Raw genomic sequence first — 21,688 nt, 5'->3', positions numbered from 1 at the left:
ATTTTTTATTTTATCCTTCTTTGAAATGTAAATTCTGTGGAGCTAGGGGCTTTTTTACTTGGTAGGTGGGTATTTAATAAGTAGTTATTAAATAAATGTACAATGTGTGTGGTATAATGTCTGTGTATAGATGAATCTGCTGCATGAATAGACACCTATGAAAATGTATGTGGAACTTGGAAAGATGACATTCTGTGTAGGTAAGATGGCTTTCTGTGAATGCTTTGCCAACAATGCCTTTGTATATATGTCTGTGCGGGCTGTCTGTGATTGTATGTGTTTGCATGTTGTGGATGTTTGGTTGTATGTACATATGTCTATTTCAATAAGAATGGGGAGCTGAGATGTCTGGATGTGTCCCCTAGGAAAAGAACCTGCATTACCTCGGCCTTCCCTTTCTACCTCCTGTATCCAGGCAATAAAAACACCTTTGTGTCTTTTGAGTGGCCGAAAACGTGGAGTCACTTTCCACAACAGACATTTCAAGTTGATGCAGGGTGGGTGTTTGCAGATAAAGATTGCAAGGTCCAGGTGAACTAGGGCTGATAGGGCCTGGACAGCCTCTTTCTCATACAAGACATCTCACTAGGAGATATGTTCTTTGATACACCCTTCTTGAAGCAATTGACTGTAAAAGAACACAACCTCAGTGACTTGTAGCAGGGCCGGCCTTGGGTTGGCTGTATGCCTTAATACGGCTCTCTTCTTTTCCAAAGCCTGCAAATGGGGTTTGTGGTTCTTGGCTTGCTTGCTTTCTGGAGATTTGTGAGAATAAAGGAGGTAATGGCGGTGAATGTGTAACAGTAAGAGCAATAGTTTTATGTCTGTGAAGCATATTAGGGTTTTAAATTACTCTCTCATCAGAGCAAATGCCTCAGTGGGGAATCCAGCTCTGGACTTTGCTCCAGGGAAATGCAGTGGTGTTGGTTGAATAGATACATGTGCGAATAAGTCAATGCGTGTACACATGAGGAAGTGCTGGGGAATTCAGTGAAGAGAGGGTTATATAATGCAGCAAATGGATTGGGCAGTCACAAAGACTAACTTGTTTGTTTTATTTTGAGACAGGATCTCATGTAGTCCGGGCTGGCCTTGAACTAGCTCTGTAGCTGACGATAATCTTGAACTTTGATCTCCCTGTCTTCATGCCCAAGTGGTGTGATTTAAAAAATGGGCCTCATGCTTAGCTAATACTAACACTTTTGAGCATGTAGTACCCCAGGCCATATCATAAGTGTTTCTTAGTCCTCAGTAACCCCAGGAGGTTAGTCCTACTGTTAGTGCCCTTTTCTGGATACAGAAACTGAGGGTCAGAGAAGTTAGGCAAATTGTCCAAAGTCACAAAGCTCCAAAGGGTCAAAGCTGTGATTCCAGCCCGAGCCATCTAACTGTGCGTCCCAGGTCCTGCAGAGTCCTGGAGATGAGTGAGTAAATGAAAGAGGAGTCCCGGGGCATTCTGTGGGCAAGGCAAGGCCACCTTCTCATCTGGTGTAGAAGTCCTCGGGATAAAGTGGGCATTGAGGCTCTGGGCTGGGGTTGATGTCTCTCCCAAGATGGAATTCGACAGCCACACCTCATGATTCTTCTCTCTCTTTCCATCTGCAGGCGGATGCCGCCATGCAGCACTATGGGGTGAATGGCTATTCCCTACATGCTATGAACTCACTCAGCGCCATGTACAACCTGCACCAGCAGGCAGCCCAGCAGGCCCAGCATGCCCCCGACTACCGGCCATCAGTGCACGCGCTTACACTGGCTGAGCGCCTAGCTGGTAAGAGCCCTGGGGACTTAGCCATGGGACAAGACGTTGGGGAGTGAAAAAGGAGGCTATAGGAGCAAAAAGAGGAGCAGCTTATTCTAGGTATCTTAGAAAGCCTTAGGTCACTTAGTAACATAGATGACGAGTCAAAATCTGTGCTGTGCTGGCTTTGGCAGCACATTTATACAGCACATTTATACAACATCTGTGCAAAGTACCTGCCGAATACTGTTTGCTTGCGAGCACAGTGCTGGGGCCTGGCGCTGCCTCAGCCTTCCGTTTCCTATGACAGACCTACAGAGAAGGTGTTCATTAGCCCTGTCTCATAGTTTCAGAGACTGGGGCAGCGGGTACAGGACCAGCCCAGGGAACTCTCCCTGGGGAGTAGCTGGAAGACAGCTGGAGTGCCTCAGGAGGAGACTGGACATGGGGGGAGATACAAATAATGTTGGCTTTATTGGTTTGAGTACTGGTTAAATGCCGGGCCGCTGTGTGGATCCCCCCCCCTGCCCCCCGCCTTTCTCCTTTTCTCCCTCCCAGTCTTCAAGCCCCATGAGAAGGTTACTACTTCACTTCATAGACAAAGAAACTGAAGCTCAGAGAGACTAAGGGCTGGAGAGGTTGGGGGTCGGAACATGGCAGTATGGATGAAACTCTAGAGTCAGACTTGTAGTTAGTTGTCTGCCCATTCACCTCTCCTCTCTGAACCCAGGTTTCATTTCAGACAGCAGTAGGGCTAGGACAGCTGGCAGGCGGTGTGAATTGGTCAGCAAAGCCTGGCTGTGCTTACAGTCGCTAGTACTCAATGCCCAAAGCAAGTCCCAAGCATCCAAGAGAGAGAGAGCGAGAGCTAGCTGTAGCCCGGTCCTGATTGCCTCTCCGCTGGTTTCAGTCCCAGCGCTTCTGTGGCTGTGATGAAATATCAGAGAGAAACGATTTAAAAGGAGGAAAGACTTATTTTGGGTCAGTCTTACAAGTCTCTCGGCCATGGTTGACTGGCTCCATTGGCTGTGAGATTGTATCAAGGTATCCTGTCAGAGAGTGCATGGCATAGTAAAGCTGTTTACCTCATGGAAGGCAGAAAGCAGAGAGGAGAAGATGGGTCAAGGATAAGATAAACCCTCAGAGGCCCACTTCCTCCACCTTAGCCTTGTCTCTTAGCAGTCCATTCAGCCATGAATTCCACAATGGGTTAATCCATTGATAAGGTCACCAATTTCATGATCAAATCACCTTTTACTGGTGCCACAGCCAGGGACAAAGTCTTTAACACACAAGCCTTCAGGCTATTTTATATCCAAATAATATCAATGGGAATGAGAAGGAGTTAATGACATCATGGCAGGCTAGATTTCCTGGGAAATGATGCCACCTAGTTCATGATGTTCCAGTCCAAGCCCATCCTGGTGCAGGTGGGCCAATGTCCATGCCAGGCAGTGGTAACGGACTTCATAGAACTCCTTGGAAGACCAAGAGCCCACAGATCATGAGAGAGCATGGTGACCAGAGCCACTGGTGGACAGCTCAGGGAAACATGATGGACTAGTGAAGAAAGGAAAGCTGTTGGCAGGCCAGGAGGCAGACACGTTCTAAAGGTGATGCAAAGGGGAGGATTGGCATGAGAAAAGGCACAGGAATGGGAGAGGGTCTGAGGACCATGCCTGCCTTGGGTACCAGACTGGCAGGGAGGATATGGCAGCCAGTCCTGCTCCTTTAGCAACTGAGTCCCTAGTCATCTTTCTTAGATCAGTGTAGACACGAGTGTCCAGTGTGGTAGTGGTCAGTGCAGACCTGTTCCAGCTATGGCTGTTTCCCTAGTTTGGAGTGAATTCTCTTTGCCCAATGTGACATCTACCTCAAGGACTATAGCACAGAGAGGATTCAGGACAGAGGCTCATGCCCATGGATAGGAACAGAGGAACTGGGGTATTTAGCCCACTTTCAAATCGTCAAAATTAAGGAGGCAATGAGCCCTACTAGGACATTCTTATGGAGATCTTACCTTCCATGGCAGGTGCTGCGCTAGGGAGCTGGTCTCCCCTAAACTACCCCATGTAGCTGGAGAACTTTTCTCCAGCTCCCGCCACCAAGTCCCGCCAGTCCCAGAGCCCACTTATAAAATAAACACACAAACTCTTACATTATTTAAACTGCTTGGCCATTAGCGTAGGCCTGTCATTGTCTAGCTCTTACTCTTATATTTAGCCCATTTCTATTAATCTTTACTTTGCCTCATGGCTCATGGCTTACTGGTACCTTACATCTTCCTTGTCCTGGCGGCGGCTCCAGGCAGTCTCTCTCCTCCCTTCCTGTTCCCTCAATTCTCTTCTCTGTTAGTCCCGCCTATACTTCCTGTCTGGCTATTGGCCAATCAGAGTTTATTTACATATAGCGATATCCACAGCAACCCCAGTTCTTGAAGTCCCTGGAGCTAGCAGTAGGATGCTGAGCTGCTGTCTCTCCACCAGAATGGATGTGACTAAGTGGTCCCCATTGCCTCTTCTGCCCGAGAGTAAAACATATGACCTCAGGTCTGCCTGGGCTAGGATTGGAACAAGTTATAAAGGTTCCCCCTTTAATTGAAGAAGTATCCAAAGTCTAGGGTTTGCTGTACATGTCCCATTTAGGGTTTTGTAGAAAGCTTCCCAAGCCCTGGGATACAAGAGGATGAGTCTGGGATACAAGAGGATGAGTTCAGAGGCAAAACCGACTTGAGTTCCCTCCAGCATCGACAGGGTCCATTTTTGTGTGATTGGAACTTATAGCCCAGGTGCCAGTCAGGCAGAAGGTGAAAAGACCAGACCCTAGCCCAAGAGAGATACCATCCTGGCTGGGTTTCATGTTACCAAACACAAAGACAAGCCTGCCAAATCAGTGGTTCACCATCTTTACCACTCCCCTCCAAGCTTGCAGTGTGGGGGTTTGTTCTCTTCCTTGAAGAAGCAGCCAGAGAGGGTCAAGACTGGGTGTAAGAAGCCTTTCCCTTTGCTGAGAGCCCTGCCAGGGCTAAGCTTTCTGCTTAGGAAATGAGGCCAGGAATCTCATGTTTTTCCATCAGAGACATATAGACCAAGGAAGAGAATAAGAGTTAGTGTAAAAGACAGAACCAGTATGCCCAGTGAGACTTCCCCTAAACAATCCTTGGGATCAGCACCAGTTGACAAGCTGGCTTTTCATGGCTAAGGGTCAGTATTCTGGTGCTAGGAAATCTTAATAGCCAGAACCTAAGGTCCACAGGGTATCGGAATCATTGAGACATGTTTTTTATAGATCATTTGAATCATGTCATTTTAGAATATTATAGCATCTTGGGGCTTTTTTTTTTCTTTTTGAGATATGGTTCTACTGTATAGTTCAGGCTAGTCTTAAACTTGCAAGCCTTCTTACCTCAGCCTCCTGAGTGCTAGGATTGCAAGTTTTCATTCTTGGCCTACTATGTTGAGACTCTAAGGATCTTGGAGTATTAACCTAGCTACACACCTGATCTGCCATTTAGATCAAGAGGACACGCCCCTGCCCCAACACTCACGTGCCTGACAGCCATGCTTGGGGTTGAATTAGTCCTCTGTAATTCTGAGAGTGGAGGTTGATAGGAGGGAAAGATTTTCAATACCAACCAGTAGAAAGAGGCTAGGTGATTTCCAAGGGCCAGGGGTCAGCTCTGACGGTTGTTTGGGTGTCCAAAGTGGGTCAGAGCAGGATCAGATTCAAAACTTATTTCCCATAATTAAATGGGCCCCCTCTGTTTGCCCTCCAACGGCTGTACATTTCAAGACATCATCTTGGAGGCCCGCTATGGCTCCCAGCACCGCAAACAGCGTCGTAGTCGCACGGCATTCACAGCCCAGCAGCTTGAGGCCCTGGAGAAGACCTTCCAGAAGACTCATTACCCAGATGTGGTGATGCGCGAGAGGCTGGCCATGTGTACCAATCTGCCTGAGGCCCGTGTGCAGGTAGGGTCCAGCTCTCCCAACTGTACCTTGTGGATGAGTGCTAGCCATCTGTCTGGTGTCCAGTTGTCCAGGAGCTAGCATTGGCTTGGGTGGTGCAGAGATACACACCTACTTCCCTCATGCCTATTTGGAATGGGGGAGAGATGGGGTTGAGTGGAGGATTATCGTCGACACCCTCTCCTGGAGTATCCAGAGTACAGTCTGTCCTCCCCTGACTGCTCCTCTCTGTGGTCCACCAGGTCTGGTTCAAGAACCGCAGGGCCAAGTTTCGAAAGAAGCAGCGCAGCCTGCAGAAGGAACAGCTCCAGAAGCAGAAGGAGGCCGAGGGTTCCCAGGGAGAAGGCAAGCTGGAGGCCCCAGCCTCAGACACCCAGCTGGAGGCAGAACAGCCTCCCAGTCTGCCCAGCGGTGACCCCCCTGCTGAGCTTCAATTGAGCCTGTCGGAGCAATCAGCCAGTGAGTCTGCCCCTGAAGATCAGCTGGACCGTGAGGAGGACTCCCGGGCTGGGGCCGAGGAGCCCAAAGCTGAAAAGAGCCCTGGATCTGAGAGCAAGGTGCTGGGCTGCAAGAGGGGCAGCCCCAAGGCAGGTGAGGTTTGGGTGGGAGGTCACCCACAGGTCAGGGAAAGCAGCCAAGTCCAGCTGATGGGCCTGAGTATGTGATGTGAATCAGAGCAGGATAGTCAACCACTGGCATTCCGGAGCATGACCAGTTAGGTATGACAGGCTATAGCTGACCTGTGACCCTTGTCCACCCTTTAGTTGCTGAGTCATTGGAAGGTCTAGATAGATGGTTCCAGCAGAAGGCCTGGGCGGCAGGGAAGCTCAGGAGGGAGCAGGTGAGGGGCTGACTAGATCCACTTAGCCATTTAGCAATTATTTCAGCTATTCCAATATTTTAACAGCCGGTACAGATGTACCGGTGTGTGCTGGGTAATACCATACTGGTACTTGGGATTCCCATGTACAGCAGATTTCACCCTGATTCAGACTTCCCTTAGGACTTGGCACACGCTTTTTCATCCCAGGGGTGTAGTTCACTAGGAATCTTGTAGAAGAGGCATCTCCTGAGAGGTCTAAAGCAGTGGTTCTCAACCTGTGGGTCACAACCCACTGGCGGGTGGTTGGAAGACCCTTTCCCAGGGGTCGCCTAAGATCATCAGAAAATACAGATATTTACATTATGATTCATAACAGCAGCAAAATTACAGTTAGGAAGTAGCAACAAAAGTAATTTTATAGTTGGGGGTCACCACAACATGAGGAACTGGATTAAAGGGTCACAGTGTTAGGAAGCTTGAGAACCTCTGGTCTAGATGCCCCCCCCCCCTTTTTAAAAGCTAGGGTCTCACTATGTAGCTCCAGCTGACCTGGAACTTCCTGTGTAGACCAGGCTAGCCTTGAACTCACAGAGGTCCACCTGCCTCTACCTCCTGAGCGCTGGGATTAAAGGTGTACACGATCACTCTAGGCTGGGGATAGTTCTTTTTAGGGCTAGGCATATCCATCCACAAAGCTGCTCTGGGCTGGAGACCCCATCCATAGCCGTGGTTAAGAAGGACCAGAGCTCTGGCACGAACTCTGTATATTCAGACACAAACCCTAAGCTAGGCGAGGAGGGTATAGGGACTGTAAGCTGAGGGATGGAGGGAGGAGATGAGAGTTCTGGATATTCCTTGAAAAGATTAAGGGGCTCCCCGGGAACTCAGGCATGGGTGCCCAGGTAGGAATCCTGGAGCTTCATTAACTCCCTCCCAACCAAATTCTGAGGGCCACTTCAGAGGATGCCCTGGCTGATACGCGGTGATGATGGTATCAGTCAAAGTCTATCTTCACTGCAGGACCAAGGGAATAGGAAGCCAAGGGACCCTCTCGGTCAAGGCCAATCCCCTTGTTCTGAGTCCTTGGTTCTTGTTCTGTCCTTGCAGATTCCCCAGGGAGCCTGCCCATAACTCCCGCAGCAGCAGGGGGAGGCCTCCTGGGTCCTTCCCATTCCTACTCGTCGTCTCCGCTCAGCCTCTTCCGTCTGCAGGAGCAGTTTCGCCAGCACATGGCAGCCACCAACAACTTGGTCCACTACTCGTCTTTTGAAGTGGGAGGTCCGGCGCCTGCTGCCGCTGCAGCTGCAGCTGCTGCGGTACCCTACCTAGGTGTCAACATGGCCCCACTGAGCTCACTGCACTGCCAGTCGTACTACCAGTCCCTGTCAGCAGCTGCGGCTGCCCACCAGGGTGTGTGGGGGGCCCCATTGCTGCCGGCGCCCCCTACAGGCCTGGCACCTGCCTCAGCTGCCCTGAACAGTAAAACCACGAGCATTGAAAACCTTCGCCTCCGGGCCAAGCAGCACGCAGCCTCCCTGGGACTCGACACACTTCCCAACTGACTGGCTTCCAACCCAGCCGTGGTCTTGTGTGTTCCCCCGTCTCAGACCCATAGTTATTCCCAGAAGGCTCTCCAAGAACTAATCTTGAGAGCTCAGGGATGTCGGGGCCTGGAGTCCTCTCACCCCGTGCCCCTTCTTCAGAGTCCCAGCCCCAGGTGAAACCCACACACCCTCTGCATGACCCTGCTTGGACCCCGTGGAGGTCAAACCGGGAGGAGGTGAGCAACTGGCTAGATCCCCTCCTCAGTATTGCCTCCTCCCTCCTGGCCCTCCCCACTAGTAAGTTGATGTGTGGAATGTGAGATATAAATATAAATATATAAAACTATATTTTCAGGCATTGCCTACCCCAGGCCCCTTTCCCTGCTCCCAACACATTGCCATTGCTACCCTTGCCTCTGAAATTCACTCCAGCTCTCTCTCTCTCTCTCTCCTTCCCTCCCTCCATTTTTCCCTCTCTCTCCCCCCCCTTGATTTCCCCCCAGTCCCACTGCCTCTGTCTCGATCCTGTCTCCCTGCCTACCTGGATCTAACTGCTATGCCATCCCTCCACCTCTGGTTTCTTCTGTTGGTGCTGGCTGTGTTAGTGTCCTGTATTCTCAAACAGTTTGGGGGTTGTGGCTTTTGGTTTTAGTCATTTCGTTTCTTCCTGTTTCTCTTCTGCCCTGCCTGCCTATCTCCCCGCTTAACCTGAACCCTCTCTAGGCAGCTCTTCCACTCTATGCCCCAAGATTCAACCAAGTCCTACCTGGAGGCCCTGGAGCAACAGGCAGGAGGTAACCCCAGCCCCACAGTGTCTCCCAGATATTAGGAAGGGCTCAAGTCACCTTTTCTTCTCTTACTTCTTGTCTTGGAAGTACCAGCTCCCCACACTGTAGAGGGGCATGTGGCGGCATTGGCCAGGCTGGTAGTAGAACAGCTGACATCATTGCAGGGCCCTAGAGGTCCTTGTCGGTGAGTGAAACACATGGTCTCAGGATTTGTTGCCTTTCTGTCTCAGAGGCAGTTGTGGGAGAAGGCGTTCTGTCTAGTTATCACTGGCACGGTAAGGGGTGTTCTTACATGTCTAGGCATCACTGCTTTGCAGACTCCCTTTCAGGGTGGTGTGACCTTGGGCAAGCACAGTGCTTCCTGGGATGATCTTGGATAAGATGACTTAGAAGATTCTGTCCCTTTCCAACCACCCAGCATTCTGTGCCCACAGGTTTGGAGGGCAGGGGCTTTTTATTTAATTTAACAATGACGACGCAGCACAACCACTTGGAAAAGCTTGACGTGTAAGTTAGAACATTACTGCTGTTTACTGAGGAACAATGCAACCTGCATACATGAAGCTCTCTGTGGATACTGCCTCAGTTTCTCTGTAAGTGTAATGGGTCCTTTCTAGGTTAGATAATCTGGATTTGAGCCTATTTTTCTTGGATTCCAGTGCTAGCCTTGGGGGCTACTCCATTTTCATGCCCATGGTGGGGGTGGGCAAGATGGCTTAGATCCCCAGTTATGATTCCCCAGTCCTTTGCCTCGCCACTGAACCCTGAATCCCAGGCTTAGAGGGTGGCCTGGCATGACTGGCCTACAGAGCCAACAGTGCCCACCTTAGTAAGGTCAGTCTGGACTTGGGTAGGAGGAAAAGGCTTCAGCCAGTAAAAAGCAGGGAGGTCAGTAGCCTGAGCTGGGAAAAGCACAAAAGCGGATAGGAGAGGTGGGCATGAGTGGACCGTTGAACAGGAGGGGACTGGCCTCGTGAGAGGTGGGGCAGAAAGGCCTAATGTCCCACTTCCTGGCAGCAAGCACAAAAGGCAGGCAGTTGAGGGTTTCTGAACAAGGGATGTCTCCCTGGGATCTGGAATCTTGAAGGGGAGTCCAAAGCCATGGGAACATCAGAGAAGGAGAGACTTGGCCAGCGAGAGAGAAGGGGTTCTGGGCTGAGGAGGGTTCCGTGGGCCATGACTAACAGATTGTGGTGAGCTTCAGGAAGTTGTGTTTCTAAAGGCACAAGGCTGAAACAGTTTGTCTATTCCTGGGTGCAAAGGACTGTCGCTGGGACTTGGTACGCAACATTTCTAGGCATTCATACCCAGAAGGAGGAAGGCCATCTGGAGTTGTATTCTGTCATGGCAGAAGCCAGGGCTTCCTAGGCTTTTCAGAGCTCTCTCAGATTTTGCTGGTAGTTCTCCCACTGTGCTGACACGAGCCCACAGGCCAGAGAAGAAAGGGAAGACACATGCAGAGTTTATCCTCGAGGATCTCTAGGTAGTTTAAGGTACCAGAGTCAGGTACTTAAAGCAACTGAAAGAGAAGGGGTTGGTAGAGAGAGCTAACTATGCCTCCTTGGGAAGGTTAGAGGGTACAAGCTTGGGTTGGGCCCACGTGACACTATTGGTGGACTCTCTCCCAAGCCTTCTGGTCACTCAGGGCAGAGAGCCTGAGGATCGAACCCTTCCAAGCCCCTCTATAAAAGAGTCTTGCACCTTTCTCCTCCTTCCTGTTTGAGGTCTCCTTTGCCTTGCTTCCTCACTTCCCTGAGCATGGTCCAGGGGCCTGGGTCCCCACCTCTAAGCAGAGGCTGATGAGCAATATAGACTGCTTTTCAAACCAGCTGTTTTGTGACCATTTGTGCTTAGAGGTTGTACCAGCCCGTGGCAAAAACACCGTGTGTTGTATTTATTTATTCTGTTAGTTGAAGACACAAAACGCAAACCACTCTCCCTCCCTTATCCTGCCCCCTGCGTAGCACAGCATGATGCTCTGTCCTGTGTATCTGTCTGTCAGTCTTTTGGTCTTACTTCCTGTGACTTTGTGACCTGTTCTTTGTCCTAATTGGCTAATAAAAGACAACCTGGCAGCACAGCCCTTGACCCATATTCATTCCCAGAGATGCCTACAGTGGGCTGAGTAGGTGGCGTTTCAGAGTCTCACAGTGACTGGAGGGACACGATGCAGGTTTGCCTTGTGACAGGTGGCTTCTCTGCTGCTCTTACAACAATCTCCATGACTCTTACTTGTCCATAGCTCGTGTGTCACTTTGGAGAAGTCATCGGGAGCAGGGAGTATGGTACAGTTCTATTTTCTCTGGCCTTTTTGGGGGTCTCACCCAAGGACAGGTGGCAGGGCAGTGTGGGGCAGGACACACTTACTGCTGTTTGGAGTAGCCTGGGGGATGGTTCTGCAGGGTGGAGAGACCAGAATAATATGTGAAGCCTCCGGCAAGCTGGAGCCAAAGCTGAATACTAGGAATGCACATTTGAATTTCTAGGCACGGTGGCATACATGTGTCATCCCAGCACTTGATATATGGAGGCAGGAGGATTCTGAGTTCAAGGCCAGCTATACAGGCTACTTGAGACCTGGTCTAAAAAAAAAAAATCGACTTTGAGTCTGGTTAATTTTGGTGTGTGATGTTTTTATTTATTTGCAAGAGTTTTTGTTTTTGATTTTTTTTAAATAATAAAGTTAATAAAATAAAATAAAAAAGCCAGAGCTGCTCTCCAGTGGAACAGGGGCCTTTGAGTGGAGTGAGTTCTTTGTCATCAGAGGCAAGCAAGAAGTATGCAAGGCATGCAAGAGATGGAGAGGGTGTTGCTGCAGTGGTAAAGTTATGTGTATATATATTGTTGGAAGTCCATGTATAGGAATGAGAACCTGTGTGCCATGAGCTCAAGGGCCTGCTGGCATTTATGTACTTTGGATTGAGAAGGAAATAGTGATATATCCAGGGGACAGGATATACAGGCAATAATTGCAGAAAAAACACACAATTCAGAAATTTGTGTTGGGAAATCTTGGTTTCTCCTACTTCATTTCAAGAAAAAAAATCCAGGTTATGGTGGTACATGCCTTTAATTCCAGCACTCTGGAGGCAGAGGCAGGAGGATCTCTATGAGTTTGAGGCCAGCCTGGACTACAGAGTGAGCTCCAGGACATCAGGACCACAGAGATCCTGTCTCAAAAACAACAAAAGAGAATGAGAGATACCTGCCCTGGGGCCCTCATCATACTGGCTCTCCCTTCCTTCTCTGGGCTCCAGAGTGTCTGCACAGGACCCTTGACCAGGAGGAGTTGTGCTACCTGGAGCTTGGGGCTGGGAGTTGAGAGCTCCCTCTATCAGGCCTTCTTGGTAGAACCCCAGCAGGCCTGAAGCGTATGCAGGCAGGCTATCTACTGGATTTTCCAAGGTGGGTCCTGACCTCCCTACTTCCCAGGTCACTGTGACCCCAGGAGTTGCATTCCTCTCCGGAGTGGGGCTGAGGATTAGGATGGGAAGCATCCCACTCTACTGCCTTGACAGATCAAATGTTGCCCCAAATCTCCCACAGCTCCCACCAGGGCCTTGAGCCACCCAGTGCTTCTTACATACCTCAGCATTGAGAGACACATCTTCCCTGGCACAGAGGCTGTCTGGTAAGACTGCAGTTCAAATCCCTCGTTCACTCTCTCAGCATTGACTGAGCACCTGCTCTGTGCCTAGTCCCATGCTGGATGCTGGGTACAGAGAAACAAGTATGAGAAAGATGCTGTGCCCTGACAATCACAGCATGGGGTGATCCAGAGTTCAAAAAACAAGCAACTGTGGACACAGAAAAGAGAGCCCTTGTCTTAGCATGGGGGAGGTCAGAAAGGTGCTTTAGGAGAGAGACATAACCTGAAGGAAGGGTCCTGCGAGAGGCACAGTCCATCCAAGATTCAGGACTAGGTCCTGAGTTCAGAAGAAGCCAGGGTGGCACTGGAGGACCGTGGGGCTGTGCCACTAGATGAAGCCGGAAAGGGAAACTGGAAATGTGTGGTGTGATGCACACCTGTAATCTTAGCACATGGGAGGATGAGGCCAAAGAGCATCCTAAGTTGGAGACCAGCCTACGATACATAGTAGGTTCCAGGCCAGCCTGGGCTACAGTGAGACCCTGTCTCAAAAAAAAAAAAATAATCTAGAAGACAAACAACAAAAGGAAACTGAATTTAGAGTCTAGCCCAGGCTAGAGCCTGGGACTTCAAAAACTGCATAAGTGGAGTGATCAGACTTGTATTTTAGCAATTACATGTTCCTCATCGTTTGCATGATGAGTCATAACAAGGAGCTAGATGGAGCAAGACCAGAGAGGAGGCCACTGCTATGTCCTGATGAGGGACAGTAGCATCAGTCTGGTCTATAAGAGCTGGGAGGAGAAAGGCTGATTAGTGAGAGATGTGGGAGGTAAAATCACCATGGTGACAGCAGGTTGGGAAGGCCCAAGGGTGCTCCCAGGCCTTTGGCTCAGCTACAGGGTAGATGAGTGCCCTACTGTACCGGAGATGGATGACTGTTGGCTCTTGTTGGCATGAAGGAGGGGCTTTCCACATGCTTACGGGAAGATGGTAGTGTGGGCCCTGCTGTTGGACCGAACTTGATTTGACATGTTCTTCGTGCGGCCACTTACTCCTGGCACAACTGTGAGGCAGAGTTTACTATCATGCCCATTTGACATATGGAGAAACCGAGGTACAATGTGATTCCATAGCTTATCCAGGCCCACCAGGCAGCAATGCCTACCTGAGGTCAGGACCCAGCCGACATCCATACTCTTAACCTTGGTGGTTGTCAACACAGAGATGGCCATGGGAGTCACGTGATCAAATGAAATGACCCAGAGAAGTCTGAGGTCAGGTCCTCCAGGACAGAGTCAGGGAAAGCTCATTACAACTTGCTGTTTACTGTGGGCCCTTCTCCAGCCCTCAGCCTCCTTGGTCTGTTGAATGGGAACCGTTAACTGTGTCTAGCCTGCTTCATAGGAGACTCAGATGAGGTAAAGAGTAAGAAGGCATTTGAGGAGACAGAAGCTGAGCAACGGTGTGCCCCACCATAGTGTTAATAGGGAGGGAGTGGGCAAGAGTTTTCCTCGAAGTGGAACTCGCAGTCTCCCTTTTTCTTAAGGCTTGGCCCATGTTCCTTCCGAGTAGGAGTCTGGTTCCTTAGCCCAGGTGGAAGGGACACCTGCTGACAGGGCCTGGGATGGATCCCTTTAGGGCTGGGGAACCCTTCCCCATCTCTTTCCCACAGAGCTGCCCTGGGCTCGAGCCCCCACCCCTAATCTTTCATTCTCCTTTCGCTTCTGGGAAAGCCGATTAGGAGGCGGCCTCCTGCCCGCCCCCCTGACAAGTTTGTCTGAACTTCCAACAAAGGCTCTTAGAGGGCTGAAGAGGGAGGGCCGGGGCACAGGGAACCTGACACCACTGGCCTGGGATCACCCCAGCAGCCTAGCAGGTTGCACTGTGGCTCTGCCCACCCTGTGGTGTGCAAGAATGTGCCTCCAAGGGGCCGTGGCCCCACAAAGGCCTGGGGGCTGCGGTGGGGGTGGGGCTCTTCACCTGAGAACCCCTCATAAGGAGGGAGACAGCAGGGGGCAGCCCGTACCTAGGCAAGCAGTCAGGGAAGGCATGCATTCTCATACACACTTCCAATTACACACATACTAGGCCCCCCGCACCCCCCCCCCATGCACCCATATGCTGACTTCCAAATTGAGCCACAACTTTCTGGGTAACTCTCTGTGTCCCATGCTCATGTATGCATACTCTCTGCAAATATCAGACACAGCCTGCTGTCTGCCATCTAGACACTCCCGCCCCCACACCTGCTCCACCCCTAGAAACACATTCTTCCTGGTTTACTCACATCCAGACAGCCCACTGAATGCTCAGAGGTAGTTGTAAGGCCCCCTCTCTAGACAGGCCTCTTGAGCGAGAGGCCAGCTTGGGCCCAACAGTTCCTTGGTGATTGTTGCCCTGTGCTTGTGAAGATGGTGTCCTGGGGCCCATGTGAGGGTCTACACCAGCCCTGTTGCCATTTGTACACCCACAGCCACTCCCACACACCCATCCAAGGGGCTTCCCAGAACCCACCCCTTCACACACAGCAGCCTCCCCGCTTGGGGCTGTTTTCACGGACCCAGTGAGGGGTCACAAAGGACCCTGGGCTCAGAGGCCTCATGACATTCAGATGTGGCTGTCTTTGAATTCCTTATTTATTAATTTGCTTTCAGAGATTTCTCTTGCTTATTGTTTGTGTGTGAAAGAGAATGCACACGTGCCCCGGTGTACAGGTGGACGTCCGGTCACGAGCTTTTAGGAGTTGCTTGTCTTCTCCCACCTGTTTTTTCTTTTTCTGAAGCAGGGTCTCTTGTTTCTGCTACTGTGAGCGGAAGCATATGTGATCCCCTTGTCTCTGTCTTCCATCTTGTCAAGGAGTGCTGGGATTACAGACAAGAGCCACCATATCCAGGGATTGAACTCAGGACGCAGGCCGTCAAGCTTGCGCGGTTTGCCCCCTGAGGCATCTCCTGTCTCCCTCCCCTTGTTACAGACAAGATCTTACTATGCAGCCTTGGCTGGCAATCACCATGTAGACCATCTAGCCTTGAACTTATGGAGCCCCTCCTGCCTCTGCCTCCCAAGTGCTAGGACTAAAGGCGTGTGACAGCACCCTGCATCTTCATTGTATAATGGCGCCACAGATCATGTAGTTTCCCCACAGCTTCCTCCTCGCTGCCTCCCTCAGCTGACTCACTAGGCTTTTAGGAACCCTTGGCTTCTCTCTGTTACCCAAATTCCTCCATTCTCCCTTCTAGCTGGGGCTTCCTTCTCTACTCCCACACCTTACCAGACAACGGAGTCTAATGAGACGGGAACCACTAAGGGCCTACTATACAAAGAGTCACTTGGGGCTCAGGGTCCTCATCTGTAAAATGGGGCTAATAATAATGCCAAACACTAGGGTTTTTGCCAAGGTTATTTCATTTCTAGTAGATGGTCTGTGGACCGTTTAAGACGCTTCACGGGGAGAGATGGCTCAGCAGTTTGGAGGCCCGGGGTTTGATTCCCGGCACTAGCATGATGGTTTACAACTGTCTCTAACTCTGTCTCCAGAGATGCGAGCCTTTTTCGGTTTCTGCAGGCACCAGAAATGCGTGTGGTGCACAAACATGCACGCAGGTAAAACACCTACCCATAAAATAAAATAAAGACTAATTAAAAGGAAGCTGCCAGGTTTCTGGGAATTTGTTGCATGGCCTGTAAAATGGGGAGTTCTCTACTGCCCTCCCTGGCTGGTGAGAACCCAGAGAGCTGAGCATGGGAATGAAGGATTAAGCTGCCTGCTGTCACTAATGATTCTAAGCCTCACTTTGGGTTTCCTCCCCCTTCCAGGGAAGTTGTGCAGCCCCTCTACCCTGCCTCCAGCTGCGGGGAAACTGCCACCTCAGCCTGGGATCCTTTCCAAGACAAGTCTGGAACAACAAAGGCCACAGGAGCCCTATTTCCTCCTGAGGGCTGACCGCCCGGTGGCTCCTTTATCTTGGCAAGAAAGCTGAAGAGCTGTTCATGGAAAGAGCTCGTGTGGGGCGTGTGTGTGGGTGCGTGTGAGCCTGAGCGTGTGTGCACAAAGCTGCTCATTGTTGCCGTTCCTACCTGAATGGGCTGATAGATCTGCAAGTTTGGGTCCTTCGCAGGTCATCCCGATCATCTTGGGGATTCCTCTCAGCATGTGCTGGGCAGCCAGGAGGGAGAGGAAGCGTTCTTTCTCACCTAAGAGTCTCCAGAAGAGGACAACTGGAAACTGGAGCCACAGTGCTTCAGAAAGAAGCCAGGTTAGCCGAGGTGGATGAATGACTGACTACAGGGAGAGATGAAAGAGTGATTTCATTCTTTCAGAAGGGGCAGGGCACGCCTCAGTCCTGGGCCTCTTCCCAGCACACACCGACCTCTTGTGGCAGGGCCCACCAGGACTGGATGGCTCCCTTCATTTAGTTTTACCTTCAGCCTGCCCTTGATGAGCTATGTGGAGAAAGACTATGCAGCTGAGAGTCTAGCCTGGCTCCAGGACTGAGGGCTGCCAGGGAAAAGCCTTCTATGGGCTCTTGTCTATTGTAAGTCTGGCGTGGACTTGAACAGCTTTGTGACCCTTGCTTAAGTTCCCTGGACTCAGAGAGTGGCTAGAACTGTCCATACAGTGGCTTGGCTTGCCTCTTTTCTTCTTTTCCCTCCCATCAGCCACCTGAAGATGAACAGATGGGGCTGAGGTTGCCTGCTAGAGGGTCAGGTCTGTTGGTAGTCTGGGGAATGCTAAGTCAGATCTTCAGAACTGATATCTTCAGGGCTCTCTTCAGCCCTAATCCAGGGCAAGAGTCACCAATACCCTAACCACAGACCTAGAGGAGTGGGGATCATCTTCCACCCTCCCCTTCCTGGACAGCCTGCTTCAGGAAATTTCTTTACACTGAGCCGAAGTCTACCCACCTAGCAGTCTCCTTACTGGGCTTGACCTGGTCCAGTCCAAGGACCATGTAGAACGTGCCTATGTAAACTGTTTTGGAATATGCCACTGGACTGTACTAGGCGGTGTCTTCATACTTACCGCATCCTTCCCCATGTGTCTTTGATTCTGCTGATTTTCTCCTCCTGGGGAAATCATATTCACTCTTCAGATCATCCACTCCAGGAAATACTGCCCATGGTGAGAGATGGTGTCCCCTCCTTCTCCTGCCCTTCTTGGCTACTTGTGTGCAGTTCTTGCCCATTACCCAGGTGAAACTCCATGAGCAGCACTTGGCTTGGCACAGGTCCTGGCTCAGAGCTGGTGTCCAGCCAATACCAAACTTGTTGAACTAAATTGGAACAATCATGGGACAGATAATCTTGCCAGTCCCCTGGTGAACCTGGTTCCTGTCCTGGCTTTGCAATACGGCCTTGGGCAAGTCCTGACTTTTACTGGGCCTCTGGCTTTTGGGTAGAAGTTCGACAGAGTGCTCTCCACCTGCCTCAGACAGACTTAGTTTCCAAGTATCTTGCTGGATCTTTTTTCCTTCTGTATGATAATCACCTCCAATCTCCTTCATTGTTCTAGCGAGGATCTCTGCCTGTGCTGGGTACTCCCAGGTGTGTATATAAATGGGGCTTAGAGGTCCATACGTGGCAAAGGCCCAGTAGTGGCTTGATAAAGCAGGTCAAAGGAGTCGCAAGGGATGGCACTCGAGGACAAGCGAGTCTGTCTGTCTTTTTTCTGGCCTGCCTCAGTAATAGCATTCTTAAGTGATGAGGCTGGGCCTAAGGCAGAGATCATATCACAGTCCCCATCTCCTTCTCAGGACATGGCCTTATCCTAGCATAGGCTTCAGCTTTCTCCTTTCAGTCCTAAACATCAATGTCTGGTGTTTACAGACCACATGTCAGCCTGCAAGGTAAATGGGAGTGGGCTCAGTGAACTAATAGTTATGGAGCATCATTCATTCACTGGCCAGATGCATTCCATGCACTGATGAGTCAGCAGTGAACGGGTTGGAGTCCCTGATACTAATGTGCTTTTGTATTAAAGAGGATCCAAACAGCAAATAGATGAGCAATGAAATATATACATTTGGGGTGCTGATTGAAGGCTATAAGGACTTGGGAGATGGAGGCATGAGGATTGAGTTTGAAATCAGCCCGGGCTACACAGTGAGACCTTGTCTCAACGTGAAAACACAAGAGTATAAATATATTAGTATATATATTAATATATTAAAACAGAACGTGAGGTCAGGCTTTAGCCCAAGAGACAGGCAGAATGATTAGACCAATAATTAGAGATGAATAGACAGATCAACAGCCAGGTAAACAGACAGTGGGGAAAGAGGCTGGTCCAGGCCTGCAGCAGGATGGAGGCTTCAGGGGCAGAAAGAATGGAGAAGGGAGGCAGGGTCTATTAAGCTGATGACTCCAGGCCCTAATCCTGTGCCAGGCCCACGAGGGCAGTGTGTGTAGGGGGAGGGGAGAAACCCCTGCTGGGGTGTAATTTCACGCTGAAGGGCCTGATGGGGCATCCCATGGACTGATCCTTTCTGGATCAGAAAACCTACTTCCCTTTGTCGCATGCAGGGCGATTAGCGCCTTAACCCTTTGTAGGCTGGCTCACGGCCAGTTCTGCCCCATGTTGCCTCCCGGGGACCTAGCCCAGAGCCCTTCTTTGCTTCTAGCCTAGCCATCTCCTGGATCTGGTCTTGTATGTGTGTGTAGGAAGGATGAAGCTCCTTGAGTAAGCAAGGACTGAGTAAGTCCAGGGGGTGGATTCTAAACAGTTTCTGTCCATGTGCCTGTTCTGCGGCACCCAGCTTCCTCTGCCTGCCATTACCTTAGACCAGCAAGCTGGCCACCCCATCTGCAGGGCCCTCCATTTATTACATTTCAATGTATTTAGTGTGCATGTGTGTGGGTGTACACGCATGCCACAGTGCACATGTGGAGGCCAAAGGACAGTTTGTCTTCCCACCATGTGGACTTTGGGGATCAAACTCAGGTTATCAGGCTTCATGGCAAACCCTTGTACCCACTAAGCCATCTCATTGGCCTCCTAGGTGCCTCTAATGGCTCAGTCCAGTCCACACGCCTTCAGGAAGTCGGGAGTCCAGTTTCCTCCTCTGCCTTACTCAAAGACTGGAAACTCAAGTCCACAGCCTTCCCACACACCTTGCACTGCGCAGCTCACTATCTCCCAGGCAGTAAAGCCAGAATCTTCTACTCCCAATGAGTTCCATTGACCCTTGAGGTCAAGCCCTCTGAACACTCACAGGCCATGTGTCAGTACCATCCCGGAGACACCCCTGGCCACTTTTTCCAACAGTGACATTCCAGGACTAAGTAGACCATCACAGTCAGCCTCCTGCATTTAGGTCCCCTTTTACTGATGATCTCCTCTTTATGTCTCTGTTCAAAGACGCACCAGGAAGTGGTCTCACCTTTACCTCTGTGTGTCCTTGCACCCTTCCCAGGCTAACTTCAACATAGCCAGGGCCGCTCCCTTAGCTCGGGGAGAAGGGCAGGGGCCAGACTTGGTGTTTTTTAAGCTCCCTGGGTCTCTAAAACCCCAGCCCCATTAAAAGAAAGCCCCTAAATGTTATTTACACTTCGGAGTCTTAAAAACCATTAACAAAAGCCACTTAATTCAATTATCTTCCCGGCTGGCTCGGTTCTCAGCACTGAGCACTAGCCTCCCCTTACCACCCCTCCCATCCCTCCCCCACTGTCATTGTGTCGGGCTAATGAGGTAAACTGAAGCGAGCCCTGTCCCCCCTGACAGGTTTATGAGAATTTAATAAAGCGTGGCCGGGACCAAATGAGTTGCCTCAGCCTTGGAGAGCTCATTGTCTTCAGCGTCAGCGTTTTTTGACTCATGCTGCCCCCCTTCTCAGCCCCAGCTCTTGCCTGGCTCAGCCCCCACCCTCACCCTTAGTACCTCCCTAGGTGAACCCAAAGTCCTGTGTGCCTGGCAGAGCCTGGTGTGGCCCTGCAGGGGCAGAGCACCCATACCAGTCCCTGGGAAGGGTAGAAATGAAATCTGTCAGTGTCCCTTTGTGGGCCTCCCATCCCTAACACACATCAGACCCCAGAAACAGAGACCTTGCTCATGCCTCACTTCTTTCTTGCCTGCTTGGAGTGACCAGCCAAAGGGGGCTTCCAGAATGAGGAGATTTCTCTTTCTGCAAGGGCACGTGGTGGGGATCTGGGGTCTTCATTATGGCCTGGATTTCTTCTTTACATGGAATGTCACCTCACATTTTCTATGACAGGTAGCAGAGAGTGGAGCCCAGGAAGCAGCAGGGACTTGTCTGAGGCTCCAAGGCAGCCATAGGTGCAGAGAGAAGAGGCTCCTATGTGGCTTCCCACCAGCACTTGCACTTGGGATACCTTGAGAATCCTAGCTGCCTCTCCCTCTTCCTTTGTATCCCAGATGTTCTAGAACCAGTCTTTCTCTGATTACCCTGCCAGAGACCCTGCCAGGACCTGAAGCTTCTGGGCAAACCAGAGACCTAGACTTCTTTTTTGTCCCCGCAGAAGTGCTTTAGGCGGTACTTACTTTGGGGGAGGAAGCTTGACCTGATAGGAGTCTCCGCGTATCTTCATGTCAGTGGAGTGTCAGGAGAGCAAGGCATTGTGATCAAGACTGAGTGTGAGCATGATAAAAGTCCCATCTTTGTCAAGTGTGGAGGTCCATGACCAGAGTCAGGATTGGGGTTTTGTCAGTCAGGGCTCAGTATATGGACCGGGGTCAGAGCTGTTATTTTGTTTTTTGTTTTTTGTTTTTTTTAAATCAGGGCCAGAGCTCAGTCTATAGCCAAAACTGTGGGGCGTTTACCCAACCACCCCCACAGTTCCCCAGAGTTTTCTTGAGTGCGAGCAGCAGGAAATATTAGATAGAAGGATTTATTGCGGAGAATATCGCGGAGATAAACAGATAGAAAATAAAGGATAGCCTCGAGAGGGCCTGGAACCTATTCCAACGGGCCCCTGACTGTCTCTGCCCCAGGGTTTTTATAGAGACGCCAAGGGGTGGAGCAAAAGACCTCCTCCCCCAGCACAGCCAAGTGCAGACCATCTCAGACACCTGCACTCAGGCCCGTGGTCTAATCATCCTCTATGAGGACCTGCTGGGTAAAGCCACGAGGAACCCGAGAACGGGCTCCCACAGGTCCCCCTTTCTTAATATATAAAAAAAGAACTAATAATGGCTTACAGCAATCTCCATAGCTATTACACCTCCCAGTATGGGAGTAGAGGATGATATAGATGGCATTTCTCTTTTGAATTAGGT

The 21,688-nt window shown here is 50.5% G+C and overlaps 1 protein-coding gene across 2 annotated transcripts; it reads left to right on the top strand.

The window, feature by feature from the left end:
• Nucleotides 1-1,608: 1,608 nt before the first annotated feature.
• On the top strand, nt 1,609-8,094 carry Dmbx1 (diencephalon/mesencephalon homeobox 1). Of its 2 annotated transcripts, none has more exons than XM_059256054.1 (4): nt 1,609-1,771; nt 5,534-5,712; nt 5,952-6,300; nt 7,640-8,094. In XM_059256054.1, exons 1-4 carry the CDS (start codon nt 1,618-1,620, stop codon nt 8,092-8,094), a joined length of 1,137 nt encoding a protein of 378 aa, XP_059112037.1. In that variant the 5' UTR covers nt 1,609-1,617. The 2 variants fall into 2 exon arrangements, with proteins under 2 accessions (XP_059112037.1, XP_059112036.1); XM_059256053.1 differs by having other exon boundaries at nt 1,618-1,769; nt 5,517-5,712.
• Nucleotides 8,095-21,688: the final 13,594 nt, after the last annotated feature.

The sequence above is a fragment of the Peromyscus eremicus genome, chromosome 2, assembly GCF_949786415.1.
Source record: "Peromyscus eremicus chromosome 2, PerEre_H2_v1, whole genome shotgun sequence".
NCBI lineage: Eukaryota > Metazoa > Chordata > Mammalia > Rodentia > Cricetidae > Peromyscus > Peromyscus eremicus.
Note: the sequence above shows the minus strand (reverse complement) of the source record. Positions and strands in the feature narration are given on the sequence as shown.